Source organism: Vidua chalybeata, chromosome 18 (genome assembly GCF_026979565.1).
Source record: "Vidua chalybeata isolate OUT-0048 chromosome 18, bVidCha1 merged haplotype, whole genome shotgun sequence".
Lineage (NCBI taxonomy): Eukaryota > Metazoa > Chordata > Aves > Passeriformes > Viduidae > Vidua > Vidua chalybeata.
In genome coordinates this window covers 3,235,906-3,249,255 of record NC_071547.1, presented here as the reverse complement: position 1 = coordinate 3,249,255, position 13,350 = coordinate 3,235,906, and the positions used below count along the sequence as shown (strand labels likewise).

Genomic DNA, 13,350 nt, shown 5'->3' with positions numbered 1-13,350 from the left:
CCTGACCCACCTTGTCCGTGAGTAAGCACAGCTGGGAAATTCTTCCCAGGCAGCTGTGAGAGGAGCCACTGCATCCACAGTGCTTGTCCCAGGGATGCTGATGCTGTCCTGCAAGAGGCACCTCAGCACCCAGCACAGCATTCAAAACACTCCCAACAGCCACATGAAACAGCTGGTGACAGCACTGGCTTTCAGGGTCTCTAGGGCTGTTGAGCACTGTGTAACTTCCAGTTCCCAACCCATTTGCTAAAATTCCCAGCAAACAGCAGAACTTCTCTTGCCTCATTCATGCTTCAGGATCTTCATTTTTATGATGATCTTTGGCATTTTTAAGGCACCCCTCCCACCTCAGTAACTCAGTGCTTAGCCAAACTACCCAGGAGGACAGGAGACTGCTGATCCCTCAATTAAAAAGTGCTTTTGTACTTATAAATCTGGAAAAATACCATTGTCAACCATACAGTCTTCCTATTACACACTGGCTATGCACACAAACTGATACATTCATAAGCTGAAACATGAAAGGCATCATCAATATACAACAAAGTGACTTGCTGCAATCCTGTCACCCTCCCCAAAACAAAGGCAGGGCCTCTTCCTGCCACAAGCCAAGCCAAAACAAGACCTGGCTCAGATGGGATGTCAAAACGTCAAACTGTACGTGCTTAACCTTTGCACTTCCGAAACAGCAAAAATCCAGTGAAAAGAAATTATTACAATTCTTTCCTTTTTATCTTCTCAAGCACACAGGAAGGAAAGTTTGTACATTGCTCCTTCAAAAATTTCCCTCATATAACGATGCAGCCCAGCTTTTTTTCTTTTGTTTTTTCTTTGCCATCTTTTAGTTTCTTGGAAAAGCCCTCTCTGTCCTGCCTTCCTGTCTGGTAGATTGTTCTTTTTGAAAAGGATCCTTCTCCTCCCCTTACCTCGTACTGCCCAAATCCCACTGTTCCATGTCTCAGCCTGGTCCCTTGGCTAAGCTTAGCTGGGCTTTCTCTGCAGACCTTAATCACTGCTCCGAGATTAGCTGGGTTAGGTGTTGCAGACAGACGCAGAGCCCTTCCTCTCCCACACCCAAAATCCCTGCCAAATTCTGGCTTAGGAGTATCATACCAGATCTTGAAATCAAACTCCAGGGTCTTGCATGATAAATCAGAGCATTTGCTGGGCTTGGCTGTACCTCCTTTACTTACAGCAAGTCTGGGGGGGGTTAATCTGCCTGATGATTTGACAGCACTTCACCTATAGAACAGATGTTACTGTATCAGCAATCATTGACAAAAGTCGTGCTTGTTTTGATGGGAAACAGGAGGAGGTCCTTCAGAAGCACTGATCACCTCAGGAAAAACTTCCTTGTGACTTTGCTGGCATCCTCATGAATCCTGTGATTTTCCCAGCTAGAGTACCCACCCAAAGAGAGCTGGCCTGGGGCTGCTCTGACCCTTGAAGGGCCAAATATTAAGTAAATAAGTTCAAACTCTCTGCCCTTTATTGCTTCCTTATGATACTTAATGAGCCTCCCTACACTATGATATCACTCCTGCTCTGCTCCCCAAGCCACACAGTCACAAGAAATACTTGTGTCTGCCTTCCCTCTGTTTCACTGGAGGATTCTCTGAAGGACTGGAGTAGAATAGTGGTATCACAATAGGCTGAAGCTGGAGGTTCAGCTTTCCAGCCCTTACACAGACTCAATGCCCCTCTCTAACTCAGTTGGAAAGCTGCAGCTCAAATTTCAGCCTATGTTAAGTCACTGTTCAGCTCTGCTCCTTCAGCAAAAGAAAGGGAAGCCAGAAGAGCCTTTTTCTAAAGCAAAAAACTGTGTGGGGAGAAGGGTGGGGAAAGGAAGCAAAAACACATGGAGATCGTTTTTTCTGCATCACAAGGAGCAATGAAAGGCACAGGCAACTTTTCAAACATGTCAGAATAGCTTAGTGCAATTTGTAACCAAGAGGAAGTTTGAATAAACAGCTCCAACAACAAACATCAACTTTTTTGGGGGAAGGAGACAAATAAAGCAGCAATGACCTGCATGGAGACCCTGCTACCACCCTTCTGACATCTGCAGAGAGTTGAGGCACTTACATAATTTTGTATTACAGAACCATTGATGTGAACTTCTGACACCAGCAGCTCATTAAGGGAAAAAAAGAGATTTAACATGGGCTTCAACATCAGCACGCTGCTGCCCCATATCACAAGCTACAATATCACATCCCAGCCAGTCCTCCAAACCCCGTGTCAGCTATGGAAGTGCCTGACCCCACACACGATGCTGGCACCTACCCATCTTCCTAAACACACTCAGAATTGGCTACACCCCACCTGCATGAACGCAAGGACAGCAGATACAAACCCAGAAATGCAAGGAGATGAGGGATGTCTTCCTCACTGGTTTTTAGTCAAACTAACAGTGTCCCCTCTTAAGCCTGCCAGACCGGAGCTTAAGGAATCAAAACTCCATTCCTAATTAACACATCATCAGGCCCCACCAGCCAGGGACTTGCCTCCCAAGAGGGGAGCCAGGGCCAGCCTGGATGATGAATGAGAACTCAAGCAGCTGAACTGTTTCAAATGCTAAACTGGCAACTGCAAGGACAAGCAGGTTTGGAAAGGCATGCAGGAAAAAAACAAAATATCCAGCACAGTCACATTGTTTTCACTATTTAGCACCCAGACTTGCACTGTGTTACTGCTGCAGAGCTTTCCCTCCACTGAAGCATCCTGCAAAGCCCATGGCTACGGGAGCAGCTCCTCCTCTCCCAAAATGCAGACACTTCTCTGGTGAAAACCTCTCAACTGCAAACCACTGGAGGGAAACCCATTCTGCCAGCTTAACCCCAATAAACTTTCATGAGTAAATTAAATTGATCTACCATACTCGGGACATTTACACAAGACCAGCCCTCTTGACTGCAGCATTCTTGCACACCAGGGACAGCAGTTTCATCTGCTTGCATGACCATTATAAACATTGAGGAGAAAGGTCTGGCATTTGCAAAGATCTGTATTTTGACTGTTCCTTGACACAACACAATAGGACCAACACATCCACTGCAGTGATACTCACATTTGTTGCAACAGACCTCCCAAACAGACACACTATGCAACATAATTCCTGTCTGCTGGCACCACTCCACACTGTTCAGCTCTCTCTCCCCCTTCAGCCACAAATGCCCCGACAGAGGCAACATGCTCCATTCTATTATTGGAAGACTCAGTGGAGCACATCCCCCACAAGTCAACTACCTCCCCCTTTCAAACACTCCCTCCCCCCCGAGAAAAGTGAGTATTAAAACCCAGCAACTGTCTCCCGTTGGAACCAGATGGCAGGAATAGCTGGAGAGCTTTCAAACACCCTATACACTCAATACTTCGGTGCAACATGAAAGCCCCGTTAAGCAAGTGTGTGTCTGCATACACACCCCTGCTCAGGGACCACAGCAATGGCAGAAAGTGCTCCATTAACTCCTCTAGTGGCTTAAGTGTCTGTCAACACTCAGGACATTCACACAGCCTGAGCACTGGCCAAACTTTGGTGGCTTGTGCAGTCCTTGAGTTCTCCTGAAGCTATAAATTGCAGCAGGCTGGTATTATAAATAAAGAAAGCTGGAGACTGCAAATTGATTGAGACCATTACTTTGTGTCACATCTAACTCATTTCCAGCTGGCTCAAGTAAAAGGAAAAGCCACCAGAAACCCCACGCTCTGACGACACAAAGACAAGTGCAATTCCCCACCCCGTCCAGCTCTGGGGACACATGCAAAGCTTCATAACTCAGTTTCAGCTCACTTACCTCATCCATTTTTTCTGATGTTGGAGTCTGGTCACCAGGCACCATTTCTTTAGCCTCCGAGGTCTCAATTTTGGAGGTCCTGCTCAGCTGATCAATGGGAGTCATGCTGGCCTCCGATGCCCCCCGGGAATTCTGACTCAGAGAAGCTGTCCCAGGGATGGGCTCATCATCATCAGAGTCAGGTAAGGGTGTGGGGCTGATGTCCTCCAAGCCTGTGCTGGAAGGGCGCGAGGAAGGCGTCTGACCCCTGAAACCGGGCTGAGAGTTCGAACCGTATGTTGGGATGGGGGAGAGCTGCGAAGAAGAGGAGGAAATAGGGCTACCTTCCATTCGGATCTCATTATCTGAGTCATGCTCATTAAGAAAGGGTAATTTTGTTCTCTGCTCTTTTAAGAGCATCTCAATCCTTGAGTCTAAACTGTTATGCTGCATCTCAGTCTCCATGGTGGGGGTGCCAGGGGTCTCGCTCCTCTCTGGAGTCTGAGAGAAGGACGCTGTGCTCGGTTCAGGAACAGAGTTCGAGTCGGGCAAGGGCGGAGGCTCCTCTGGTTTCTCCTTCACTGGGACAAAATCGATGCTTGGGGCAGCGCTGCTTTCCACAACCATCTCGGTGGGAGGCGGTGCAGGTCTCCGGTACTCTGTCTCCCTGGAAGTTTGGGGAAACGGCTGCTCGTCGGATTGGGGAAAAACAGCTGGTGCTTGATAGGGGGAGAAGGCAGATTTATAGCTCGAAGAACTAGAGTGGCTCAGGGGAGGAGTGTGAGAGAACTGAACTGGCTCCTGCTGATGGGATTTGAATGTACTAAACTGATGCTCGGTGCCTCGGAACACCCCTGCCGAGTTGTGCATGTAGTGGTGTCCCGGGCGACGGTTGTACGCATCCGTAAATTTCGTCTCGTGCCTCCTGGGTTTGTACCCACTGTCCTGCCCAAAATGGTACACAGGTGTCGTCTGTCGGCTGGAGTAGGTGGAATCCTGGGAGAACGGCGTCCCCAGGCGCGGGGTGTGGGGTGTTCCTTGGGACTGTGGGGTGAATTGGCTGTAGGAGTTTGGGGTGTCTTGCCGGCAGCTGGAATAGGCTGTGTCATGGGAAAAGGGCGTGCTGCTGTTTGGGGTAACGGAGGATCCCGCGGAAGAAAGGGAACTGTCCTTCAGGCGCTTCAGGGAGTCTGTCAACTGTAACAACACAAGAGAGAAAAGCACCTAAACACACACTTCTATAACGATATTTGTCTAATCTGTTTGGATTTCAGAGGAGTTGAGCACCCGAGAGTTTGTGCTGATTTCCATGGCAAAAAAAAAAAAATAGGTTACAGCATCCCTGAAAACACAAACCATTATCCACTGCTAACAGTCTTCTTTGATTTAAAAGAAAAAGTTAGGCAAAGAGTAACTTGTCTGCAAGGGGAGGAAGAAGAAAGCAGATACAAGTTTCCCTTGTAAACTACCCCCAAGAGCATCAGGTGAACAGGAGACTTCAACACCACTTTTAGCTGGAAGAGTTCCAGCTAAATAGCAACTATGTAATGCTTGTCTAAACTGCTAACATGGAAGAAAATAAGAAAAGTCTGCGATGTGAAGCTGTCAATTTATCTTTTTTTTTGGTGAACAAATCAAAACATACAAATGAGTGAATTGCCAGCCTGCAGCCAAACTTATGCAGCAGAGCTGGCCCACCATCCTCCCTACCACTCATCTGTAACAAGGGAGAAGGTTACACGTACAAAAAGTACAAAAATTTCTCAACTGGCAGCAAAACACCATTTTAAAGCTTTTCACAAAGTCAACAGCTCAGAGTGCTACTGATTATGGCATTTGAAACTGAAACCCTACAAAGCTACAGAGCAGCCAAGTAACTGCTCTGCAACTCACTTCACAGGCACGTTCAGGGGGTTTCTAGGAGCAGCCCTGCTCCAGCTCAGACTCTGCTGAGTCATAACAGTGCCACACTTATCATCAGCTCCAGAATCAATTTTCCATAATGCAAAGCAGGAGCTCAGTGAGAATCCTCCTGGTAGCAAGAGAGGATGGACTGAGCTCCAGCTGCCTAAAAGCACACCAGGATAGTCAACTGGTGAGACCTCTTAAGCACAGGTAGGCAGAGACGTGTAAAGTGACCTGCTTATAACATGCCAGCACCATCAAACTCAAGCTGAACTCTCACCTGCCTGCTATGTTCACACGTCTCACCAACTCAGTAGTGTGGACTTGCTCTCAGTTTGACCCCCTGGACACCATGACCAGAAAGACATCAAGAAAGTTTCTTCCTCAACTGTCCTAAAACCCACAGAAACAAGCAGGAAGCACGTGGCTGGATCTTAACAACATCCACACTGCTGCACCTTTAGTATAGATGTGCTGCGGAGTGTTTTTCAGTGGGGTTTGTGTATGGCCTGGAGGCAGGGATTGCAGAACTGTCAGATCTTTGCTGCTCTGCATGAGAGGAGGAGCAAATGTCAGGAGTAATTTACTGAACTACAACAGCAAACAAGTTTGTTGGCAGATCCTAGTGTCAAAACCATGATGCAAACAGTTTAAAAAATTACTCACAAAGCCATAATTTTGATGGTAATTGGGAAAAAATCAATTTAGGACAATAATATAACACATGAACACAATATCTAGAGAAAGAATCTTAAGGATAATTACAGCAGGGACTGCTTTGGGTGATACCATCAATTGTTAACCCTGAAAGAAAGAGTAAGAACAAATCTGCCCATTTTTATTTGAGATGTGGAAGTAGCAGAAATGAGCAGTCAGGATCTACTCATAGCAGGGGTCCCAGCAAAATCATTACCTGTCTCCCTCCTGCCTTTAAAAGCACCTTGCTGGGAGATAAGGAAGAACCAACCTCTTTTATGATTTTGTTAAAAGGATACCGGGGTTTTGCCTTGCTGCTGTTGGGGTGCTTTGGTGGGAGGAGACTTTTCCTTTTTTCAGATCAATGGGATTTTCATGTTCACTGTACAGCTATTACCTATCCTGAGAACACTTGATTACAGAATTAATGAAATCATGACGTTTTAAGAAGTTGTATGAGTAGAGAGAAGGAAAAAAAATCTTTTCCGAATCTCTTTCAAATTTGATGTCTTAAAATCAGTTCTTAAGTCACAATGAGGAGCCAAAGTACATTTAGACAAGCCAAAGAGGCTGATGACTTCACACAAACAGGCTTCCCTTCCCCCTGCCCCTCTCATCCCAGTGGGGTTTGCAGGGAAGCGGGTAATCGTGCAAAGCCACTGACAGAATTGTGCCCTAAATATCAAGGGACACCTGGAAGCCCGCAGGAATTCTGTCCACTGCTTTTATTAAAAGCTGATTCCGGCAACTAATTAAGATTCTGGAAAATTGATGCCACTATTGAAGCTCAGACACCTTCCACCTCTTAGCCTTTAAGCAAGGCTGAAGCCCGTGCGTGCTGAGGATTACACAGGGCAGACGCCAGGCCAAATGTACCACTGTAAATCATTCCCCTGACTTCAAGGGAAAAATCTCATCTCAGGGACAGATCTGATCCAGTCCTAACTGCAGGAATTTCTGCTGTTAATAGGGCACGTTCTTTTGGTTCTGTAGGCATTTTGCACTCAGAAAGACAAAAAGCATTTCCCGTGCAAAGCAGGCACACATCAGCCACGTGCTCCACGTTCAGAGGTACATTTGTTATGGCAATTATGAGCAAGTTCTATTTAAATGTGAATTAATAGCATCCATTGGAACTACAGCAAGACACAAATAAGGATAAATTAAAAATGTTAAAATGCTAATGTTAATGTTTGGGATTTTCTAGGAAGTTTTTCTTTAAGAAAAGCCAAGCACACTTACCTGGAGAGCTTCATTCCCAGTTGGGGACACGTCCTGTTCAGTGCCTACAGGGAGGGTCTGAGGAGTGTAAAGACCATTAACCAGCAGTTCATAGAATCTCATGCGGGTTTCACCTGCACAGACCACAATGCAAGAGTTGATTAAAAAGAACTATCACAATCCATGTAAAAATACACATTCTTGACACTCACATGACCCTGCTACCGCTCCCAGCCCACTCCATCCATGCAAGAGAGGAGCAGTTATCATCTCAGAGCTCGCAGGGATCATTTTAGAATGATCTGCTGGGCAAGTGAAGTCAGACGCTCCCTTCTCCAGCCAAGACAAGGAGGTTTCTAAATCCTTTTTCCTCTTCTCAGCCTCCTTGGCAGCTCTGCTCCTTACCATGCTTTCTGGAGCGCAGCCGTTTCCCTCCTCTCCAAAGTGCCAAGCAAAGCTTGCAGATTTGAGAAGTGACACTCTCACCCAAGGGAGAAGCCTCTGCCAACACCCAGAGCCACTTCAGAAAGCTCTCCCTACACACCTTGCTCATAAGAACTGCCTGTTACTAATGCAAACACAATGCATGGGAATGCTGAGGACAAAACCGTTAATGCTGTCTTTCCAAAAAGACACCAATTAATCCTTTTTTTTCCCCCTGGTTTAAGGAGAACTCAGTGGCATCCTTCGAAGAATAAAGCCAGAGAAGCAAACTGTCCCATATAGCATTACTGAGCCTCAGCCTTTTCATGCCTAAAGTCTACAAAGACCCAGTTTCTTAATATTGAATTTTTCATTACTACAAAAACTTAATCCTACTTATTTTGCAGTCTGTAAGAAATCTGTCATCAGCTTCAAAGGCAACAGAATCAGACCCTGAAACTGTCTGAATTTTGCTCTGAGAGATAAAAAATACACAGAAAAATGGACAGACCAGGCACCTGAGCCCAGAAAATTAATTCAAGCAATACCTCCCCAAAACCAGGACCATTTCTATGAGAAAGTCCTGCAGGATCAAACCTCAAACTCCCTGTTAATCACCCTGTTCAATTCAAAAACAAAGCAACCCTTAGCACAATTCTGTCCTGAAAAAGACTTATTTATCTTGCACAAATGCTACAGATGAAGTTATTTGGGTATCAAATCTCATTGCACAAAGTCCTGAGCCTCATCCTCAACTATGTAAACTGTTTCAGTTCAACCGAAGCCATAGATCTCTTCACTGCAAGAGTCTGAAGATAAGCTTGAAATATTAACACACACCACCCACACATGACACTACAATACCACAGACATGGAAGCGTTAGGCTTATTTTCACTTGTTCTTAAAAAAATATAAAGTCATTGTTACATAGTTCTTCCTGGATCCCAAACATAACACAGGAAAAGTTACAATTTCAAAGAGGTTTATGAATGTGAAATTATACCTAGCTATTGCTCTAAGACAGGTAATTACTAGTTGTGTCCACTCTGTAGATGGATAAACTGAGCAGAGAAGTTTCTTTAAACAACCCTGTCTCAGCTGAGGAGACTGGATTTATTAGTTTCAGATTCCCAGGCCTGTGCTCACACCAGACAGATAAAAATGACACTTTTACTCCTAATATTTATTTTGCTACATTGTGAAAACAAAGTTTTTAACCAACCTTTCACTGTCTTGCAAAGCAGAATACTAGAAAGAAACAGTGAAAAGGATACATATATATTTTAAGTATGCCCTAACCTGCTAATGCTATTTTAGGAACACCATTTTTACTTGATTCTGACAGATTATAGCACACTGACAATCCTACCCTTTTAGAATGAAAGAGAAGCAACTGTGTGAAAAAAAAATACATTAGGAGCATAAAGCTGGCAAACAAAACAGCAATGCAATTTGAAACTGACTTCAGCATTTTCTCCCAGGAAACAGAAGCATAAACCCCCCCCCTCATTTCCCTGATGTGCTACAAACTTTCTGGACCAGCTGCCTGGTCAAGACTTGCAGCATAGTTTATAAACGGAGGAGAACAAGAAGGAAGGCAGTATAATCAGCTTGTTTAAAATGATTGTCATTAAGACATCCATCACTTACAAAACAGCTTTAGCTTATATTATTAAATCTGCAAATGGTTAATTTGTCCTTAAATGTGATTTTTACCTTCAAATTTCAAAGCAAGGGAAGGAGCCTGTCTGTAAAAATTATTGATACTAGAATTTCAAAGTATACACATGTAAGGTCAAGACTAGCTCCCAATAGAAAATATTTTACTGCTACTGTGATTTTTCTTCTAACAGTGGTCAGTAATGTCAATAAACATCCTGTTCTACTCTATCACATGTGGCACACCAACTGCTGTGTTGGTTGTGCACTAAACTGTTGAAACCTTTAAATACAGAACAAAAATATCAGCATTTTTAAGAAAATGGTGTTAGCAATATCTTTTTCCCAAGAAAGCGTGCAGCAAGCCAGTCTTAAACTAGAAATGCCACCTTTAGAATGTAGAAATACAATCAGCAACTGATCCACACCTCCTCAGTCTTAGACATTTTCTAAAATTCAGGCAGATTTTAGTAAAGCCCTTTCACTAGCACACTTGGAGGAGAGAGAACAAACCAAATGCAATGCTTTCACACATGCAGAAACTTTATTTGGCTTCTGAGGGCTCAGGAGTGGGGCTGGGAGCTCGTTCCTCCAGCACAGGGAGCTGCTGTCGCTTTAAGAGCCGGTCTCACACTTATACACTCGCACACACTGACAAGTGCTGCGTGTGCACTCTGCTGTGCCAGCCCCCAGCCCGCTCTAAGTATCAATGAAATGCCAGGCACGCAGGGGACAGCACCCAGCCCTGCTGCTGCCACTGGAATCCACAGATTTGGGTCCCAGGAACCACCAGGACTTGCCCAAAAATCCCAAGTTTGCAAAACACAGGTGCCACCGGGTCCAGCAGCCCTGGCAGGTGGCTGAGAGGGACCAGCCTAGGGCAGGGAGATGGGGGACATGAGAGGGCAGCGAGCAGGGACAGGGACGGGCAGGGGAGAGGCAGGGGACAGGCAGGATGGCAGCATTTTGCAAATTACAGGGCTGTCTCTTAGCAACAGACAACACATTTGGCTCCACGTGACTCGCCCAGGCCCCAGACAACCAGACCCGCTGCCGGCTTCCTTAGTATTTTTAATCACCAGGTCCCTGCCCTACGCAACAGCCCCCGTGGTGGGAGTGGGACCGGCAGGGGCTCTGCAAACCCCAAACGCGTGAGGCCCAAATGTGCCCCCTTACCTTTTGTATCCAGCTCCACGTGGATGATGTTGCCCATGACAGAAGTATTGTGAAGGTGCTGCACAGCCTCCCGGGCACCCTTGACAGTGGCAAAGATGACTTTGGCAATGCCCAGGTGCTTCTTGTTCTTGGGGTTGTAGAGAATCTCCACCTCTTCCACTTCGCCGTATTTCTTGCACATGTCGGCCAAAAAGTTTTCACGGATGTTGTCGTTCAGCTTGGCAAAGGTGACCTGCTTGGGAGGCACTGGCCCCACGTAAAATTCATCAATCTGGAAAGGGGCACAAGGTGGGGAACGATAAAAATAATCGGCATTGTTAATGAGTGTGGGGGAGGGGCCTAAGGATGGCACGGGAGGGAGGGGGTTAAACCATCCTGCAAACTTTCGGGGGGAAAAAAAACCTCCAAGGCTCTGGGTGAACCTCGGAGCTGAGCAGAAGCTCTGCTGCTGCAGCCATTCATTGGAACCGGCTCCTTTCTGGGCTACAAAGATGCATTTTGAGCAGTACTGCCAGCAAAGAGCCCACCCCCCACTGCCCCCCACCCCAGAAGCCCCAGCTCCAAAACCTTCAAGTGATCTCGTTAGACAGATGCATTGATTTCTTGTTATCCTCATAGAAGAGGATTATTGTTAAACAGTTTGCTAAATAACAATGTTAATATAAATATGACTGTCATTTAAACGGTCCATTAAACTATTTGGAACTCAGGCTTCACTCCCAGATAAACAAGTTTCCAGAGCTAAAGCCAAAAGTCAGGGCAGTACCTTGAATTTGGGGACAGACAGCTCCAACTCCTTAGTTTTGGTCCATATTCGCCCTATTCTGGGATCCCTGACACAATCCACAGGAGCGATCCCCGAGTTCTGGGAGAAGGAGGAGGAGGTAGAGGAGGAGAGAAAACATAGAAACAGCAATAACAAGACTTGAAATTTAAGACAAAAATAAAAGAAAAAATAAATCCCGAGGAAGCACGGACTGTCTCAAGGGAAGGGGAAAGCGCACACACACACACGTGTCAAATTGCAATACTGCTGGGAAATGCACACAGATTGGAAACACAGAAAAAAGCCGCAGGTTTGGGCTCCTGACAGTTGAATACACAGTGTCAGGTGACTGTAACTTTGGTGTCTGTGCGTGTCCCCCCCAGACCCCCCTCCCACACACATGCGCTACGGCGAGGATTACCACGACCCGGAGGGACCCCCAGCCCCCAAAACGCCGGTAAGACAGAGGCTGGCGGGGGGAGACACGACACAATGGGGGAAACCCGGGAGCCCCCCACTCACAGGCATGCTGAAATGTTGCCCATCGTAACGGTAGAGTTTGTGCTGTCCTTTTTTTAGAGCCGGGTCAATAATCAACTTGTAACTTCTCCAATGGTGATTTCTTTTCTCGACAGAAGTGCTGGCTTGCGTGCTGTTCTCCATTCCGTTGATCCAACCTGAACGCGGTGGGGGGGGGTGGGGGGGGAAGAGAGAAAGGGGGAAGGGGAAAAGAAAGAAAAACCACACTAAAAACCATAAAGTTAAAAAAAAATATTCAACAAAGACATCTTCGTTTCGGTGTGGGTTTTTGTTGTTTTTTTTTTTTTTGTTTTTTTTTTTTTAACGAGCCGCCCGATCTACACACCCAGGCAGGGAGGAAATCCACCGCGAAACGAGCCCCAAAATGGGGGAATTGCCAACCGGGTTCCCCCCTCCACCCCAACCAGACAAGAGGCAGAGAGAGAGGAGGAGGAGAGGAGGAGGGAAAAAAAAAAAACGAAGAAGACGAAGAAAAAAAAAAAGACCCAATCTCACTTGAACTCTGCTTTTTGCCATGATCTTCAGGGTGCTTGGCTTTTTCCCCCGCCTTGGTCTCTCGGAAAGACATCGCGCTGGGCGGCCGATCGTCTCCGGGCGGCGAAAGGCGAGCTCCCGTCTCACATGGGGCCGGTTACCGGCGCGGGCTGCCCGCCAGGCTCCTGCCTCCCGTTTTCGCGAGCCACCACATATTGTGTGTGTGCTCGCTGCTGGCGGCGGCCGGGATCCCACAATACACCGCTGCGAGCGCCGCGAACGCCTAACCGCGCTCCGCCGCCTGCACATTCACGGCGGCCGCGCCGCGCAGCCCCCGGCCCGCGGCCGCCCGCCGCCGCCCCGCCGCCGCCGAGCGCCGCCGCATGGGCCACCACCGGGACGCGCGGGTTTTTTTTCCCTCCCCGCCGCGGGGTTAACGGCATGCGGGGGGGCGAGTGGAATCTGCCCGCTGCATTTACCTTAGAGCAAACTGTTTCTAAACAAGATGGACCTATAGGTGGGACAAGTTGGTTTTTTTTTTTTTTTTTTTCGCTTTTTTTTCCTCTTTTTTTTTTTTAGGGGAAGACTTGGGCGAGCCCGGGCGACCGCGGGGGCGGGTGGAGCGCGGACCCGCCGCGCTGCTGCGGCGGAGAGTGCGGGGGGGAAGGCTGGTTCTGGGGGGGGGTGGGGGGGGTGGCAACACACGCAGAGGA

The 13,350-nt window shown here is 47.0% G+C and overlaps 1 protein-coding gene across 2 annotated transcripts in view; it reads right to left on the bottom strand.

The window, feature by feature from the left end:
• SETD1B (SET domain containing 1B, histone lysine methyltransferase) overlaps nt 1–12,897 on the bottom strand; it is a 48,164-nt gene extending 35,267 nt beyond the window's left edge. For both annotated transcript variants that reach the window (XM_053959361.1, XM_053959362.1), the window contains exons 1-6: nt 12,659–12,897; nt 12,146–12,300; nt 11,624–11,722; nt 10,858–11,128; nt 7,620–7,732; nt 3,798–4,973 (exon numbers count right to left, since the gene is read on the bottom strand). In XM_053959361.1, the coding sequence (XP_053815336.1) occupies nt 3,798–4,973; nt 7,620–7,732; nt 10,858–11,128; nt 11,624–11,722; nt 12,146–12,300; nt 12,659–12,731 (1,887 nt within the window). In that variant the 5' untranslated portion in view covers nt 12,732–12,897. The remainder of the gene's footprint in view (nt 1–3,797; nt 4,974–7,619; nt 7,733–10,857; nt 11,129–11,623; nt 11,723–12,145; nt 12,301–12,658) is intronic.
• Nucleotides 12,898–13,350: the final 453 nt, after the last annotated feature.